This window comes from Hippoglossus hippoglossus, chromosome 19, assembly GCF_009819705.1.
Source record: "Hippoglossus hippoglossus isolate fHipHip1 chromosome 19, fHipHip1.pri, whole genome shotgun sequence".
In the NCBI taxonomy this organism is placed as follows: domain Eukaryota; kingdom Metazoa; phylum Chordata; class Actinopteri; order Pleuronectiformes; family Pleuronectidae; genus Hippoglossus; species Hippoglossus hippoglossus.
Genome location: NC_047169.1, coordinates 10,467,960 through 10,486,843, shown reverse-complemented (window position 1 = coordinate 10,486,843; position 18,884 = coordinate 10,467,960). Strand labels below are relative to the sequence as shown.

Sequence of the window (18,884 nt, the reverse complement as noted above, 5' to 3'; positions counted from 1 at the left end):
GTAATACTTAAAAGTTTATTTGTCTGTAAGACACCGACTAATTAAACCTAATGTCAAAACCCTTGAAAGTAATTCATATTATGTATGATAGTAAATAGCAAGATCGTATAGCTGCTTTTGTGATTCAGATATGTGGACTTTTCATTTTGTCGACCCTGTTGTTGCCTCTTGTTTTTCTCCTTTTCCAACCAAATCTGTACAATTTAGATTTTGAGTTCAAGAACAACTATTCAGGCCTGTTGGTGTCTGGTTTCTTGAATATAAGAAGTTAGAGTTACAGTTATTTGATATGGAGCAAGTAAAACGTCTCTTACATAGCCTCATCGTGCTCAAATATCAGGACACTGTTACAGTTGACCTCAAAATTATAGATTACCACTATGTGACGAGTCTATGGAAGCTCAAAATAATATTGGCTAAAGATTAAACTTGACAATTTCTTGGAAATGCTTCCATCCAAACACACTTGTCTTGTGTCTCATATCAAGTTTCTTAGTCTCCTCACTTCAAATCAGATCAAATCAATCACTGTATTGTGGTATTGTGTTCCTGACAGGCTGATGTTAACTATGACAGTCAGCACAGGAGGTAATAGTATCAGTCACTGTGTACAGCAGCGCACATGTCATCAGTTATAAATCCTTAAAATAAAAATGACACACCGCTGATGTCACTTTTTTATTTATTTTAAGTTCATTTCAGAGATTTTAAGCAATTTTAATGTTTCTGAAAAAGCATCTCATGACTGTTAATCAGTTATTCATTCAAGCTGCTATGGAGATTAGTTCACATTAGATCGCATTGACATTCATACATTTTAAGTCTCAATAGTAGAAATAAGTTCAATTATGACACTTTATTGATATGTTTCTATTTTTTTTTTCTCTTCAAAATATAAAAAGATAGATCATGAACATTCCATTGAAATATACTTTATACAGTTCTTAATGGGTTGTTCTTTGTGTTCCAACATTTCAAAAATAAAATCCGGCATAAGTCACAACCAGATGCTCCAGTGACCACCTCTTCTCCCCATTCACTCTCCTACTAAGACCGCAGTACAATGGACTAGTACCTAAGTCTGTTTTACACAATTTGATGGCATGTAAAATGAACACACATCTTTTATCTTTGGAATGCTTACGTGGATGCATGATGTTCGTCTGTAATATAAGATGTATGTATATCGGTATGACTTGTATGGCGTCTGTCGCATTATTTCTAATTAAAATAAGGTATTAAAAATATTAGTAAAATCTATTCAGTATGATAACATTTAATCTGGTATTAATCATTTTGTTAAAATCAAAAAAGAAATTTAAAGATTAGTGTGATTGCTAAGTTGCTCTATGGAGAGCCATTAAGCCACTGTACACACGTGGTTGCAATCATCTGGACTGATGACAGAACGTCTGTGTCTCAGGGAGCGTACAGTAAGTGTCGATCAGTGGCATTCGTGGTGCAGATTGCATACAGTGTCCTCAATTAAAACACACACAAAATAACGTATTGAACAGAAACAGGCACATGAAGAAAATACATTTGATATCGTGAAAGGATGTGTCATCCAAGGACCACATAACACCTTCCACCTGGAGGACGTGTCATAATATTGTTACTACACATAGGAGCTGTTTACAGTGGCACCTACTTACCGTGTAAAGCAATTTTTGTTATTTTGGTTACGTGAGTGTTACAGAGGAAATGTATAACATGGTATCACAGGTTGCAAACTTCGAGAAAATAAAACAGACTTAGCACTCTGGACATTGTAACTCATTCTGTTCAACATGACTAAATCAAATGGCAGTATTATGCAATAGAAAAAGGAAAGACATCTTTTTTTTCAGCCTGGCATTGGCAGAGCAGTCACGATGTAGAGAATGAAGAGATGGCAAACTTAACAGCGACAAAGAAAGAAAAAGACAGTAGTACTTGGCCGTTAAAACACAAAAAAATACTGCAGGGTGAAGCACAAACCTTTTGCGAGTGTGCGCACCGCCACTAGTTTTCCTCTGAAATATTCATAAACGTCTTTGTGACCATCCAAGCTGTAGTTGCTTAATGCCTTCCAAAACGGGAACAGAAATCGGGAGGTTTAAAAAAAGGACCAAAACAAAATCCCACGGACAATTTTTTTGCCAAATAGACAAAAGTAAGTTCTAGACCCTGTAAAACCAACGTAGACCCAACACAATACTTGAAGTCTCTGTAGTCTACATTACACTATTGAGTCTCATATACTGGTGAGTCTTCAACTGCAATGTATCAGGAATGGACGGAGGACCATTCAGCTGCCTGAGCTGAGCCCTGAACCAGCAGGGCCTGAAACTCACTTGGAATACCAAACCAAGGATGAGGTGCTCGGAGAGCACTCAACAACGAGATGCTTTTTTTTTAACAAGACTGTTTGTTTTTTACATCAATCTCCCCATCGGTGGACACTGGTGTCTCTCCTCTTTTCATCTTTTCAACAGTTAAAGTACTTCACTGACATCATTTTGGAAGCTCTGGGTCTTTTTTGATTGGTGCTCACGTAACTGTGTTGTGTGCTGTGATGAGCTGCCAACTAGCCAGCTGCATGACGGTAACTCCGTGGGTAACGACGGATGCAAAGACCTGACCATCTAAAAAAAACGAAGACGAGCTACCTTACACACTCATGCTGACACCGCGAGTGCGAGTAGTTTTTCAGTTGCCTCTGGGAGGAAGACGTTTTCTGCTCTACGACACGGCACAGTGTTCATAGTTATCAGGACTGGGTTCATGACAAACAATGATAGGAGGCTAAGGGGATATGTCAAGACTATGGGGATAGGTCCCCCTCGAGAGATTATCAAGTCATAATGCATGCGTTTTTTTACACATCACTGTGAGGTGTTCACATTATCGTCGTCTATATACTAGAATTAATTCATGTTAGAAAGAAAATAGCAAAACACCTACATCCACGCACACCATCAACACACCTGAGTCCCTTAAACCAGACGCTGACTTTGGAATGGCAGTTGGTTCCATGCAAACCGGAAATCTCTCTTGACTGTTGGCCAATACAGTACGACGTCTCTCATAGTCTCTTATTGATCCTTATTAGATAACCTGCACTCGTACCCTTATGTTTCAACGTAGGACTGGAGGAACAGAACTGCCTATTCCAGCAAAATCCCGCCGTGGGACATCCAAGGCCTTTAAGACTCTTTTTAACACTGAGGCGTTGAAGATACTCCGGACGCTCTCCATCCGCCCTGCTACAATCAGGTGACAACTCTTGTATTATTGCCAAAGAAAAAAAGCAAACCATGAGTACTAATCAAGCAGTCAAAGTTGTGGTACGGAGAGCTGTTGTTTTAGAACTGCTGCTGTTGCTGCTGCTGCTACGGTAGTTGTGCAAATGATTCGAGGAAGGAAAATAAAAAACCAATGGTGAATTGTGACATCCTTTGCGCAAAATGCAATAGTTTGGCAAAGTCTGGAATCGATGATCGCTGTTGATTGGATGGTTAGAAAATATACTGCTCAATGCGTCACAAAGTAAAACAATTGAAACGACTGGAATGAGGAATGTAGGGCAGTAGTAGCAGAGAGATTTCATCAAACAAAAACATAGTTCAGGGTGTACTTTGCAAACATACATGTTTCAATATTCACATTTTTTTTAACTTTTCAAAACAAAATATAGCTCTTCTCTTTCATTATAATCTTTTTTAAAACATTAATTGCATATAACATTTTTTTAAATTCATTTTATATATACTTTTTTGTATCTCTAGCACCCTTGTCTTCAACTAAGGGCTTGCAGAAAAGACAGTCATGCAAAGTAGTCATGCTGGTAAACAAAGTTACAAAAATGCATTATCTTTTTTTTTTTTTATCACTTGTTTATCTCAGCGTCCGTCATTCGTCGTCCCCGTGTCTTCATAGGCAAGAGTCTGTCATCGCTCATTGTCTCTCTTCGTCCACCCCTCATGACAAAATAATCGCTCCCCATCCTTTTTTTTTCCAGGACTTCGACTCCATTTCATGATGCCCAATTTTTCTATTCACATTTGCATCTGATCTTTTTTTTTTTTTAATCATTCCATTCTGGATCTTTTCTGCTCAGAAACTTTTTTTCTCCAAAGCCATGGATAGTTGATTTGTTTATCAAAATATAGATTTGTTCTCTTTGTACACTTCCAACGCGCTCGCTCTACTCTTGGTCCATTTCGTCTCATCTTCCCCTTTGCCTAAGGGCTCCCCGGACGGGGGCCATCCTTATCTTGACATCGACTTGCTGGCGAAGCAGTCGTTGGCAGCAAGCGGGACAAGAGAGAGATGGGGCAGTATTATTGTGCCTAATTGGCAGTGTCGGCCTTTGTGTTAAGGGGGAACGGGTATCTGATTGGTCCCTTTAGAAATGATAGCACACACTTTCCAGCTAATGGGCAGTTTTATGCGACATGAAAAAAGTGCCTTTGTGATAGGGGCGTCCTCGTAATTTAGGCAAAACAATATCCTGGGATATTCAGTAGTGACTAACAATTGTCTCTAGGATTTTGTTCTCCTCGAGTCAGTCTTTTTGCTCCTCAAGACTGAGCGCTGTGTCAGTCCGCCATGGGAAAAATACTAATATTTAAATGTGCATATAGTGGTGGAATGTTAATGGCATTTAAAGGACTATGTTCTTTTAGAGGAATGACTTTGTTCAGAATCTCATCCTAAGTGGAATCTCCTAATCTACAGCAAGTTACAGAAGGTCATCCAGCAAGTGCATGCTACAGGACCTTTGGTATCCCACGTGGATCTTTTGGGCAAGCCGGCGTCAGTACATGAGAGATAAAGAGAAGTCTCCTTCCACCATTTCTCTCACGGGGTGCATGTTTCGGGTGAGTCTAGATGTACAGTAAATGCCATACGTGATTTGTTTGAGCTGATGCTACATGTGCTTCATGTGTGGTGTTTTGATTATCGCGGTACTCGTGAAGAGGGCAGTGTTTCAGTCTGATAGAAGTGAATGGAAGACATAGGTTCATGCAAGTGCTAAACTTGAATGAGGAATTGTATGAGTGTCATTCGATACTGTGCGTTTGTGATTGATTTCATGAACACTGGAATTACCTTTTTTTTTGGAATGTCGAGCGTGAGACCAAACCCTTGTCCCTCACGTACTTTATCTCTCTATATATATATATATATATATATATGTTTTTTTTTTTCTTCACTGGAAAGGAACCCAAGAGGAAAATGACATCTAAAAGATCCCTTGTATGCATAAATTCCTCTCTCTTCGAAAACGGGTGATGATGGAATACGTCAAGTTATTTCCCAGCCAACAAATGCTACAATAAGTTAGCAGAGATGCTACATAGTTCATTCAGTCCATTGTGAAGTGTTTTTGTTTTTTTTGTTTCTTTTCAGGAATTTGTGAAGTTGCGCAGTGGTTCAGCACTGTAGATGGTACCGAGTTGGTCATCATACAAGATGGCGAGTATAGTGTGGTCATCTGGAATGTGTAATCAGGAGTCCTTTCCTCTCCCAAAGTGTGTCAGTGCAATGCTCAGTCAGTTTGCCAGAAAAAAGACGAAAAAAGACAAAAAAAGAAGAAGGAGGAAAAAAGAAAAAGGGTCAGACAGTTGTCAAAAGTGTGGTCGGAGTTCCAAGAGGCTGCTTTGGTAACAATGTGAGGAGAAGACCATGTGATTTATAAATTCATGATTAACCTCTGGTCTCTCGCTCTCTTGTCACCCCCAAAAAGATCTCCTTTAAACTGTCCATCCGCGTCACACCCGCCGCTTACGTGGCTCCCGCCGCAAATTTGTGTTTACCGGTTACTGACTCCTCATTAGAGAGAAGGCGAATGCTAGAAACTTAACACTGTGAAGACAAGAACAGAGAGTCATTAATATTGAGTTCACAGAGAACACACAGGAAAATTGAAACTTGTGACATTACATGTATCTAGATTGATTTATAGAAGCGCTCGACTAATATAAAGCAATCTAAAGTGATATTTTTGGAATTTGCCAATTACATGTTTTTTCCATAACACAGATTCATAGTGTCACTAACATTGTGCACAATATAGGGAAGTAATCAGGGATCACCATTACCTGTAAACTGCTGGTTAACTGTGCATGTCAGAATGAAGTGCACAAATTTAAAGTGTAAGGACAACTCTAGCACAGTCTGTCTCCAACATACACACACATACACATACAACATCAGCACATATGTTACTGCAGAAGAAGAAAGTCAGGAAATGGCGACATTAAAACTTGCGGCTGACAACATTAGAAGAACAAACAACAGACTGGATGAAAGGAGCTGCCAGCCAACTGACCAGAACCGTGCCCCCCCCCCCCCCCCCCCCCCCCCCCCCCCCCCCCCCCTGCCAACCCTCAACAAACAGAACCGTCGTCTTTTACAGGAGGGAATCGTGTACAGAGCTTTTAAAAGTGAAGATCAGGTGATTGGGAGATGATGATTATTCACTATATAGTGTGTGTGTGTGTGTGTGTCAGTATGTGCATTACGTATGTGCAAACACTTTCATTTGACAGATATGTACACATCATGGAAAGACACATTTTGGGACGGATGGACACATACAATCACGCTACTCACATTTGTTCCACTTTGTAAAACAAAAACAAAAACTTGGCTGACACCATTTCAAGAAGCTTAACCCCCAAATAAAGCTGCGCACCGAGCAAACACAGGTGCCGATTCGATAAAGTGTTTGCGAACAATGGTAGATTAAGCATTTTTTTGTATTCTTCGCCAACAGTTCTCAAATCATATGTGCTGGCATTACGCACTATTTACTGGGAGATTAAACACTTATGTTCTGGTCTCACCCGCTCACAGTAACCCCCACGATATAAACATCATGTTTCAAAGCGGCTACATTCGCTCTTCCCGTCCGTTCTTGGCTTCCCCCTCTTCTTCTGTATAATTCCACTGTGTAGTTGTAGTTTTTCTCCAGAGAAAAGCAAGACACTGTGCAGCAGTACATTAAATGTTAGGCATGTAGTCAAGTGAGAGTACAGGCCCTCGTACAATCCTCCAAACAACTGTGGCTTACATTGTGAGGAAAAATCAAATTAGCTAAACCACCAAAATAGCTAAACCACCAAAATAGCATTTTAATGTTCTAAGTGGGATGTGTTTTGGTGCCAGACTTTCCTAATATGTTTGTTAAAGTTTAACCACATAATCCATCATTGGAGAGTAACGCAGCACTTTTTGTTTGGATATAAACTAGACTTTTCTGTCTTTGCTCTGGCACCGGTGACGTCCTGACTCCGTGCCAGAGCAGCCTTTGTGTTGGGACAGGCTGGCATTGTAAAGCACAAGAGCTTACAGGCTGATGTAGGTCAAAGTCACCACATTGCGTACTGTATTCTTATTCCCAAATTACCCTATAATATAGCTCAAATACATAAAGTACCAACAGAATAAAACATGCTATATGAGGTATTCTGAATCCCATCATAAGTTCGTCTTGAGGTCCTGGTCTTCTAACATTAAAATACATATAAACGTTGTGGAAGGTGGTGCATGTATTATTTACTGTGCACAAAATTAAGACTTCTGGTCCAGCTTCTTGATGAACTTTGATCAATGCATTACATTGGTTATATAGCATTAATTGGATGGGTATCATAAGCTAATTTAACCATCTTCTCCACTTCTTCCTACATATTTAAAGACCATACTTAAAGTACAGGGTCATATTCCCTATGCTTTCTAAATTTAAATATGGTAAAAGTCAAAGTTAGTTTATATTTGTATATAACCATACACTCCATTTCAGGATACATTAGCATCAACCATTACAATATTTACATTTACTGTTCATTTGTATACAGTAAAGTGCATTTACTCCCACGTTCCCATGGCAAACAACACAAATCCAAAGGAAAATGTTCCAGTTAGTGGTCATTACTTCTTAATTAATAATAGATTGCTTTAAAAATAACCACAGTGAGTGGAAATATATAATAAAATATAATACAATATAATAGTGTAGTTAGGTTAGTTCGGCACAATATACAGTTTAAAACCTTTCTGATGACAAATCATTAAACTCTGTTAGAACCGGTTATTATACAACCTGCTGCCCGCACTCACAAAATATACATTGATGTATTAGTTTCATATGACTTTAATGTATTCACATGTGTTGTTACAGATATGTACATATTCAATAATAACCGCTGACCTATTTAGCATTAACGCTCTGAAGGTTTAGCTAGTTAAATCTAGCTCTTACATGAACTCCTAAACTGACATTAGAACCTAAACGGGCCTCATAGAGGCACTTACAACATCTGCCTGTTTTGTTAACGTAAGCAACGTTTAATTCAGAATCTCATAGGTGATTTGCATTGGCCTCAACTATGGGATGTGGCTCTTTAAAACTCAACAGAACCACAGTTATGACATTCCTCAGAAACCATTTGCATACAATACAAAGCAAATATGACAGTACTCTTATAATAGTACATTTTAAGTGTTTGAGATTATTCCTCTCATCCGCCGACAATAGAGTGTAGCGTTAAATTAAAACATTTCACCGCAGATGTCGAGGATGGACGGACATTTTCTACGATTTAAGAGAAAATGTGCACTCCAAATAAAGCATAAGAGAGTATCTTCAAACTGTAACGTCCACATTGTGGAGTCACTCTAAGGTTATACAGTATGCATGTGCGCTTGAAAGGTTTAATGAGTCTTCCTGCACAGTGAGAAGTGACGCTGGCAAAACAAAACCTTAATTTCTTTTCCAAATTTCAGGATTGTTGATGTGGATTAAGATTAGTTTTGTGGACTAAATCCCGGCCAATCAATCTCTTCTCATTAAATGCTCACAAAAAGATTTTCTTCTGCAAATTAAATCAGTTTAAAAATGTTCTATCCCAGAGTTTCCCCTACTTCTTATCTGTACATGTTCAGGTTGTACTTATACATGAAGGAGCTGCTGTCACTGGACGAACAAAGTACTGCATGCTGTTTCAGATATTTTCAGACAACACGGAAATAATGTAAATTCTTTTTTTTGACATCATGATGGTGAAATATAACAATATTGCGTATACACACAACTATTAGTAACTTCAGTCTGAAAATATGTGCGGTGGCCTTCAAAGGCCTGTATCAGATGAAGCCAGTGACTGTGATGTAGGATCTTTCCTAAATGAGACATTTACACTCTAGTCATCAGGAAAACATTCGAGAGATGTGATCGCTGTCACCGTCAATCACAATACTGCATATCTAAGTTCTGAGGGGGTTGATGAGTCTGGAAGCACACTGATTCTTTTTTTTTTTTTAAACAAAATGGCAATCAGGACCATGTATTATAATAAGAACAATCTAAACAACAAATGTTGGTCCTAAAGCACTTACAGTTGTTCCTCATGATTTCAGTCTCACTACATTTCTGTGTTCAAGAACGAAAGGGACAGTTAAATAAAACTGTATCTTCTCTTTTGGAAAATGTTACGCGAGACAATCAGGTGGTACAGAAAGTCAATGCATACAATGAAATACACGTTACCAACACAAGTGGAGAAAATAGAAAACTGTTACAAAACAATTAAAAATGGCAGCAACAACATCGACAAGTCTGAAGGACCAGTAACTGGAAATATAAAACAAGACAAATGGCTCATGTCATCGTAACACTTTAAGATCTAAAAAATCAAAGGGAGGAAGTAGACCGACGACCAAGTCTGTGCATTTTTAGAATTAAAAATAGATCTGCGTATTTACATATGTATGTGCACAGCATGTTTTCCAGCATAAAGTAATATTGCATGTTTATTGCATATGTGAATGTATCTTTTTTTGCTCAACTTTAAACACAAGATCTAATGTCATGTGAGGATGGCATATGAGGAAGGTCCTCAGCTACAAAAATAAAGAATAAATTGACAAAGATATTTTTTTAATGATACATTATTGAGGCAAAGGTCATATTTTTTTTCACATTTTAACTAAAAGCCAGCATTTAGTCCTTTTTATGTGTTTTAGATGAACAGTTGAACAAAAAAATTATAGTAATGGAAGAAAAAAAAACAATGAAGAAGAAGCAAAACTGATATTTAAAGAAAAGCTAAAAAAAATCTATTAGATGTGTTTAATGATGTGATCCCACATGTTTTATAATGTTTTCTGAAATATTTTGCCAACTTAAAGTGCTTTTATTTGTTTGAACTATACATTGCATTATATACCCATCCATATTTTCCTTTTAGGTTGTATTTAGTTAGTTGCTGTCGTTTTCTAAATACATTGCACTTGGATTTCTGTAAGAATTGTAGGCCTGGGTTACATATTGCATTTGTCCTCGTGAGTTGTCCTTCGAAGGTCCCCTCAGTCAGTCACCATCAATAAATATAATATAAATATAATATAATATAATGTGTTCTGTGATCTGATAGCTATGTTGTGAAAATAAACAAGGCACAAGCCAGTCAGGGAGTCATACTCAACTGCCGCCAGTTGCAAAATCAAGGGAATAATTTCCAACAATAAATCTGGTATTTTACTGCTCCATCTGTCGCCATTAACACACAATTACATGGATTGGTGTGTTAATGTACAGAATTGTATACTAGCAGAAAAACTGCTTTTTATCATTTTACTTTTCATGAGACAACTGTTAATACTTCAAAATGTCGGGTTTCTGACCAACAAACAACATTTTGTCGAACCCGAGCTATTGTCGTGATCTATTAACTAAGATCTATTAGCTTTGCCTCTATATTGACTAACATGCCGGGATTTAGCTCAGCTACCTTCATCGCTAACATTTAGTTTCTTTGTTTGATTGTTGTAATTGCATTTAAATGCATTTAAAAATAAATTTAATAAAATGACTTAATAGACCTTTTACTATACATTGTAATGGAATAACTGCATATGGGATTTTATATAGCAATATAATGAAACAAAAAATACTATTTTCAAACGTCATGTTAGGCTGTACACTTGATAATGGCTCTTATGGTACAATAGTTTTATTCTTTTCCACTTAATCTTAGTTTTTCTTTTTTACATTTGTCATTGTTCTGACATTTGTCATCACAATGAGTTTCTAAATTAATTGTCAGTCTGTTTTTTTTTTAAGATTTACAAAACATGATTGACTGTAAATACATTAATATTCACCAAAGACAGAAAGTAGAAACCTATTCAACATCAATCTAATCCATAAATGTATTTTTGTCTTTGGCTAAATGAACTGAAGTAGCTTGTTTCGCGGTCATTTCTCTGGACGGTGTCGTGAGCTCAGTTTTGTTTGGTCCATGACACACGAAAAAAAATGGTCATCCATCGACATACTTAGTTTTAAAATGTAAATGTGCATGTTTTCATAATGGGTTTTTTTAACCTCTGACACTATCTTATTTACAAACATGTTCATTTATTTTACATATCTTCTAATGATCTAAAATAAGTGAACCCTTAAAACAAAAAATGTGTTTGACCCCCATCAGCTAACCTGACGCATGCATCATAAACCATTGGATTCACAAGACAAAGGGTCACTCTTCCTACATTCAAGTTCATTTTATGTTATTGCTATTGTTTTTTGCACGTGTACAATCCAAACGGAGGCTCCGGTGCGATCAGTCCGTAGCTAATCCACTGCGTCTGTTATCCTCCAATCACAACCCTCCTTTCTGCTACAAGATAGACGGGATGGGGGAACGACAGCGGCGCAGTGGTCCCGGGGCCTCGTAGGTTTCAAAGGGGGGGCTAGTGATAGGAGCGAGCCGCAGGGAAGACCCGGCCATTCCTGATATGTTATTGAGACTGCGAGACTTCTCGTAGCTTCCCGTTGCTTTTGGAAAATAATTTTAACCAACGATTGGTACATTAGTTTATATTATGTATTGTTGTTTTGATTTTGTATGCAAATAAAATTAATTATAGGTGAAACATTTGGGCATTTATGGGAAATGTTCCATATTTGTTTGGTTTTTTATGAAGGTTACATATTGAAATGTAAATATGAAATTGTAATATTATAAGAAGGAACCAAGATGAAAAGATGCAAAACGAAGTAAAGAGTATAAATGGAGGATAAGGAATAGAAAATGTTATCAAATCATAAAAGACATATAGAGGACAAACGAGTACAGACACGGACAGGACAGACAAGACAGGACAGAACAAGAAAATGCGAGTTATGATATGTCTTTTTTTTTTACAAAACAGAAAAGCAAAAGATTCTTAGACACTACGAAATTTAAAAGCTGTAGGAGGCTCATTGAATAAATCACCCGACATCGTATCAAGTGAATAATAAAGAGCGATGTTCAGGTGTTTTAGACAATTATTCAGCCCAAACCATTACACAGTTTACCACAAACTCACAGTAGCAAATACTCAGATGTCACAGTGTGGGAGTTGACCACATGAAGTTTCAGGTGAAAAAGCTTAAGCGATAAACCATTAATGAATTCATTTAATTGCATTACCCTTCATAAACGTCCCATTTTGCTTTTTTGCTTTTTGTTCCTTTAAACTTCAAATGGTCGACTCGTTTAAAAAACACCTCCTGACCTAATCCTGTGGTGGAGGCCAGCTCACATGTTGTTTGCAGTGGGAAATGACACACGGGTTAAAATCGTACTCCCACTGCGTAAGGTGAGTTTGCAGGAACAGGTTGGCCCGTGTGTCCTTTCCCACTCGTTCTCAGTGTGTAACACAGCATGCACACAATGAATTTCCCCCCTGCACTGCTGGAAGCGGCCACAGAGAGGGCAGCGCTGTGCTGACGGAGTGTTGTTGCATCAGGTGAAGTGAATAAGAAAAAACACCATTGGTAGGTAGAAGTCTTCTCCCCCAACAATGGCCACCTGACCTATAATGGGTGGAGTTTTAGAGTTTTTTTGGGGGTATGTGTTGTATCAGCTAAGATTTTGTAGTTCTAGCGTGTATTTGTGCCAAACTCCAACCATCACAAGGCCACAGTCACACAACAAAGAACACCCATTGGTACAGAGTGACACCCTTTGTGCCTTCCTGCTCAAATATACCACAATAAAGTACCTTTTTTTTTTGTTTTTTGGTCCTGACTAGATCAGACACATCAGCCTGTAAAAATATTGATGTTGCATTTTCACCAGGATTCTTTAGGCTGCGTGTCAAGCAAAGATTGCCGAGGAGCTGTCTGGGTTCCAATCTGTGGTGCTGCTTCATTCTCAAGTTCAATTTCTTTCAGTTTGTCGATCATATAGTCATATAATTTGCTGCTGTTTCATATTGATGCTTCAACTGGTGAAATAAAATGTGTTTGTCTCTGATACTTTATCAAAAACAAGATAAAAATAATCATTTTCAGCTTCTTAGCAACAGACTGTGCACTTCCAACTACTCATCAAGGTAACCAAGGATATCACCGACTGACATCTTGAGAAAAACTTTTTGAACGTCCAACTGGTATGAGACAAAATACTTAAAAATATATAGTTTAGAGTTAAAAATCTTTTATTAACAAATGTAAACAACTTTGATGTCTTTTCTGCCTTAAAAATAACAGTTTTATATATTTAAGAGGGTGAAAAAATATACAGTACAAAAAATAGCCCATCTACTGTATTGTAGTATTTACATGTATAATACAACTCTCTGTATATTAGAGCTTTACTTGTGTGCTATGTTTGATTAACAGTGAAAGACGATGCACAGATTTAACGTACGTGTTAAGCGAGTTCCAAAACCATAAGGTTGAGAAATCTGTATATGAAGTTACAACAAAGGGTTTGGTTTCTACTGAGAGATTCCTTTGGATCTATTCTTGGTGCTTTGTAAAACTCAGCATGCAGCATGCTGAGAAGTAAGAGAGGGATAAAGAGAGAAAAGAAAAAATACAGAATAACACACTGCTCACGTGATTTTAAAAAGAAAAATTCATTGAAGGGGGGCCGTGTTTGGATTATTCAGTCCCGGCTTTAATGTTGGATCTGTTGCTTTTTGATTAAACGTCCTTTATTTGTCCCCTTTACATCTGGAATTAAAGGGTTTGAAACACTTGTCAAGTGCGACATGAGTAAAATATGAGAGAGAGAAGATGAGTTCCCGTCTTTTGACAAGATGAAGGTGGAACTGATGAAGAGCGGTGACGTGGTTCTGATGGTGTTATGATACAAATAGTTTAAATGACTGGTTTGGCTGCCTTAAAAAAGAAGGGGAGATTTGTTCATTAGTTTGTTTTTCCAGATTTTGTTTTTTTTAAATAGCTGCTTTGTAAAATTCAAGACGGAGAAAGTTTCCGGAGACGACAATAAAGGGCTTATCCTGTGAAGGTAATCATGTCTCAGGCACTGCCGTCGGTCATGGTCCACTACCTTACCTCCTTCTCTCTGCTAACTACTATATTTACAACAACATCGACAAGGGCTTTGTGCTTTGGGACCCGTCTGTCTGTCAGGGGAAGTGGCGGCGAGTCTGCCTGTCACTGTATTCAGTGATGACATAATTCCCGTCCAAAGTCACACTTCATTTACACTACGGAGCGGGTGCGTACCTACCTACAGTCAGACTTTAGTTACACTTGCACTGCAGTGGCGGCCTGCAGGGGATGGGATGGAGAATGAGTGTTAATCACAGGAGGAGGAGATTGTGGAGAAGGGAAGACACAGACAGAGAGAGGGAGACTGCAAATATTCTGACTAGCGTTTACCAAGGAAATCAGCATGTTTCTTTAAAACGAATAACAGACTCAATCATTCCGTCTGTTAGTTTGCAGGATTATGCAAAAACTACAGGACGGATTCCAACGAAATTTTGTGGAAGAACAAGTATTGTTCGAGGAAGAACCATTTAAATTTCAGTCAGATCCAGGATTTTGACTTTTTCTGAAATATTTGTTGCTTTCTTAGGGAATAATTCAGGGATCTTGAAAAAAAAACAAATCAGACATGTATAGGGGACTCATATTTATGAGTGTGTGTAATTTGGTGCAGACCTAAACAAAAATCTGGATCTAGTGGATTTAAATGTTGTTTCATAAGTGCACATGCTCTCGAGTGCCTTCCTGGCTCGTATGTACAAAGGCAGACAACTATTCGATCACCTCTGTTACTTCCTCCACATACGTCCGGCTCTTTCATGAGCACTTACTGGATGCACGTGGGGATTTGCTGACTCTTCAGATGCTATTCGTGGCAGAGCTACATACTGTATCATTCTTACATGGTATCAGTGGCCTGTTAAAGAGGGGTTGATCTCCCGTTACCTATAATTAGATGTATTGATCTCTGCGCGACCATCACTGGAGCCACAATGAGTCTGTACAGTCGAACAGCACCTGGGGTTCTCTTTTGGGGGAAACTAAATCACATGCAACTTTATCCTGCGTCCTCTACTCAGCCGCATGTAGGTCATACAGACTTTTATATTTATAGTTCCCATACATTTACCGAATGTACATGTACACGTATACATATCGTGTATTATTCTCCTGGTAAGGTAAAAATCTCGCTCAGACAAGAATATTTGCAGGGTGTTGCGATGAGGCAACACAGTAAGAAACACAGAGGTATCGCTACACACTTCACAACATGCACGACAATGTTGAACAAGTTTTACAAATGACTAAAAGAGCGCTGGGGCAAAAAGAGGGACACTGACAAGTGTTACCACGTAAAAACACGTTTCCAAATAAACTACTTAAGCAACAAAGATTTGCAAGAAATTTGCATGAGCACAGCAACAGATACTGTGGTGGCCAGTAAGTGAATACTATAAAAGCTCTGGTCGAGGAGAATAACTCCAACAACAATCTATAAATATAGAAATATAATCCTTAAAAATTGTACCTTGAAAATGTACTGAGTTGCAATACTGACATTTTGGGTGAGTGGTGGGAGCTGTTACATAAAAAGGAATAATCCCTGTTTTTTGCATCAAATATACATTAAATGTTTTCATAATAATGCTTTGGTTGAATTTGTATAATAGCAATATAAAAACCTTTTTAGTTCCATTATAAAGTGAGATTTGTGCCATTTTTATGTGAATAAATTTCACTCGTTTTTTGGCGATTTCCTTCACCTTTCCAATTCCCAGAAAACAGAGAGTAGGTGATGGTAAAACTCAAACACAGGAAGAACACAGGGGGAGTCGCAAACACCAAACAACAAAACACAGTTGTACAAAAACTAAAAAACATTAGAAAAAAAAAGATAATTTGCACACAACAACAACAACAACAACAACAAAATATAATAATTCAAAATAAATACAACACAATCATATCCACAAAATACTTCACAAAAATACTTGAAAGAAGTTCACACCACGTTAGAAACATAAAGCATAGCACAAGAAAGACCCAAGAAATAAAAGAGAAGAAAAGAAGAAAACAATTGTACAAGTAGAGGGAGGAAGTGAGAGAGGTGACAGGGGGATAGACAGAGGAAGAAAGACAGAACCCAACACGACTGAGATCCTTGAAGAAGAGGAGTGATTGGAAGTAGGCAATCAAAGGGGTGATTGACCGTTTGACCTTAGTGAGCCATGCATATTGCATTGGGTGCGTCGGAAGTCAAATGGCCAACAATCAAAGAGAAGAAACGGAGAAGCTGATAAAAAGAAAGAAGTTGGCAAAGGACATCTTAATGCGTATATATATATATATCTACGAAATGAACCACAACTGAAGCATATAAGAATGAGTTTTGGACAGCGAGAGAATCCCTCTTTAAAAACAAGAAGGAGGATCTTTACTATCAGCAGAGAACAGGGACAGTAACTCTTGTTCCTGATGTTTAGTTCTTTTTTTGAATCATAAATGAATCATCTAAATTTCACCAGACATAAGCACATATCTACAATCTTCTCTACGTCGCCATCTATTTATTTACACTTGCACTGGGCGAGAGGTGGGCAACACTGTGCACAGGCCACAGAGCTGTACACGTATGACCTCATTATAAAATGCTTCGAAATACGATTCCAGAGATGGCAAATATTTTTTTTTCTTCTGGTATTTACATTGACGAAAACTCAGAATCTTTTTCCCCAGTGCACAAAGTTTGATATATTAACATTAAATTAAAGAAACAAAGGCATTTCGGATTATATACGGTTTGAAATTTTCAGTATAAAAAAACCGGACCCTGATGCATCCTCCTTGTGACTCCTGATTGGCTTTAAAGAGGGATTTTTAGCAGCACTTAAATTGCAGTTAATACATAAGAACCATTGAAACTGAAGCAATGTCAGGGACCTCTGAGTGAAGGGCTTGGACAGCTCAAGGCTTGCTTACCTTAGACAGCATGGAGCCTCTTTTCAATCAAATCTGCCACAGCGTTAAGTCTGTCTGTCTGGTCAGTAAGTGTTTCAGTCACCTCAGTCAGCTGTCCAGTGCGGCTTTGGATTTTTCTATCCAGGTCTCCACAGTGCAAATACAAAAATAAAAAGGTCCTGAACTTTGGACTACACTAGGCACTGAAAGCACAGTTACATGGTCGAAGGAATAGTATTTCAGATCCATTACACGCTCACAGCACGATCTTTTGCAAATCAGCATTGCGGCTTTGTTTCCAAAGCTGAGGCGGAACACCGAGTCGTAAAAGTTTGAAATCGTTTGCTTGTCTCCAGCGTGGCATGTCTCAGGAGGTACTATCCCTTGACCTTGACGGCTCCCGTTACCCCAGTGACCTTGAAAACATGATTATCATACAACACTGCAATCAGTGCCTCAGCAGTGTGAAGCTAGCGAGGCCGGCCAATTGATTTGGCATGAAATAAGGCGTATGTACATCCAAGCACATCTTTGAGCCTGAGATGAATTCCAGCATTGAAGGTGCCGCTCAGTTAAAACCTGAGGTTTGTCAGTTTAACCTGTGCATGAGTTCATGAGCATATCATGGGTACAAATGCGGAAAGAGTATTTTTCAAGGCCCGAAATGTCTGGATTGCAGTGTGTTCTTTTGTTTGCCATGGTGGAGGTCCACAGGGGGAGGGAGCGGCACGAATACACACAGTAGAAGGGAAAGAAAAGAACAAAATTAAGCCACGCACAAGACTACACAAACACGACACTCAGACGGCATTGAGAGGACAGAGACACAGTGTATAACACGTAAGAATGAAAAAGCCCACATACACACGCGTGATATGACACAACCTGAAGAGAGAGACAACAACACAGAGGCACATCAGACAACAACGTGACCCACTGTTCCCGTTCAATCTTCTTCTGTGCATGTTTTTATTAGTTCCCTTTGTTAGTTATTGACACAGGACACGACAACTTTTTCACCTGAGCCGCTGCGTGTATTTGCATATGTGCACGCCGTCACGTTTTGAGCTCTCACACAGACACAAACACACAAGTTTGCACATATTAGTGCACACTATTCCTTACGGGTGTATGTCACAGGGTAATCCCAGTTTCTCTCTGATTCTTTTTTTTTAACATCTTGTACATTGTTTATAGAGATTGTCGCTGAGTTCACAAACTGATAAATGTGCAAGCAGGTAGGATACTGTGCTGAAATACCTCACAAATCAGACGAGGAATCCTAAAATGCCATTTGCCACCCCAAACCTTAGTGCCTAACCTTAGCTTAACTCAATCTTTTAATGTGATCTTTAAAAAAAAAAACTGACAGCACACGTTCAGGCACAGTGAGGAGTGTGACACAGGTGACACCTCAAACTCCATCAAACATGTAGACACAACACTGTGGAAATGGCGGTGTGTATCTCTCATTTGAACTCAAGCCGAGTGTGTGCAGCTGTGGCTCTGTTTGAGTGGGTGGCTGTGCTGGTGTGGTGTCACTAGTGCAAAACATGCTACATCATGGAGAGCCGGATCAGAATTTCAGGGTGATTTCTAGGCTATGTAATTCCCTTTATGTAATTCTTAACTTCTG

The 18,884-nt window shown here is 38.5% G+C and overlaps 1 protein-coding gene and 1 long non-coding RNA gene across 9 annotated transcripts in view; one reads left to right on the top strand and one right to left on the bottom strand.

Annotated features, from left to right (window-relative positions):
- Positions 1–668: 668 nt before the first annotated feature.
- The window catches only part of LOC117753330 (potassium voltage-gated channel subfamily C member 1-like), a 49,038-nt gene continuing 30,822 nt past the window's right edge, over positions 669–18,884 (bottom strand). For 2 of the 8 annotated variants that reach the window (XM_034571366.1, XM_034571365.1), the window contains 2 exons: positions 18,113–18,133; positions 11,114–11,833 (listed from right to left, as the gene is read on the bottom strand). In XM_034571366.1, coding sequence (XP_034427257.1) covers positions 11,676–11,833; positions 18,113–18,133 — 179 coding nt within the window. In that variant the 3' untranslated portion in view covers positions 11,114–11,675. Of the gene's footprint in view, positions 5,854–11,113; positions 11,834–13,047; positions 14,570–17,004; positions 17,934–18,112; positions 18,134–18,884 lie in introns of those variants that run through there. The other 6 variants (XM_034571368.1, XM_034571372.1, XM_034571371.1 and 3 more) reach the window with 5 other exon arrangements.
- Positions 9,259–18,884, top strand: part of LOC117753339 — a 30,862-nt gene continuing 21,236 nt past the window's right edge. Inside the window, exons 1-2 of the long non-coding RNA XR_004612234.1 lie at positions 9,259–9,370; positions 18,225–18,232. This is a non-coding gene — a long non-coding RNA (uncharacterized LOC117753339). The remainder of the gene's footprint in view (positions 9,371–18,224; positions 18,233–18,884) is intronic.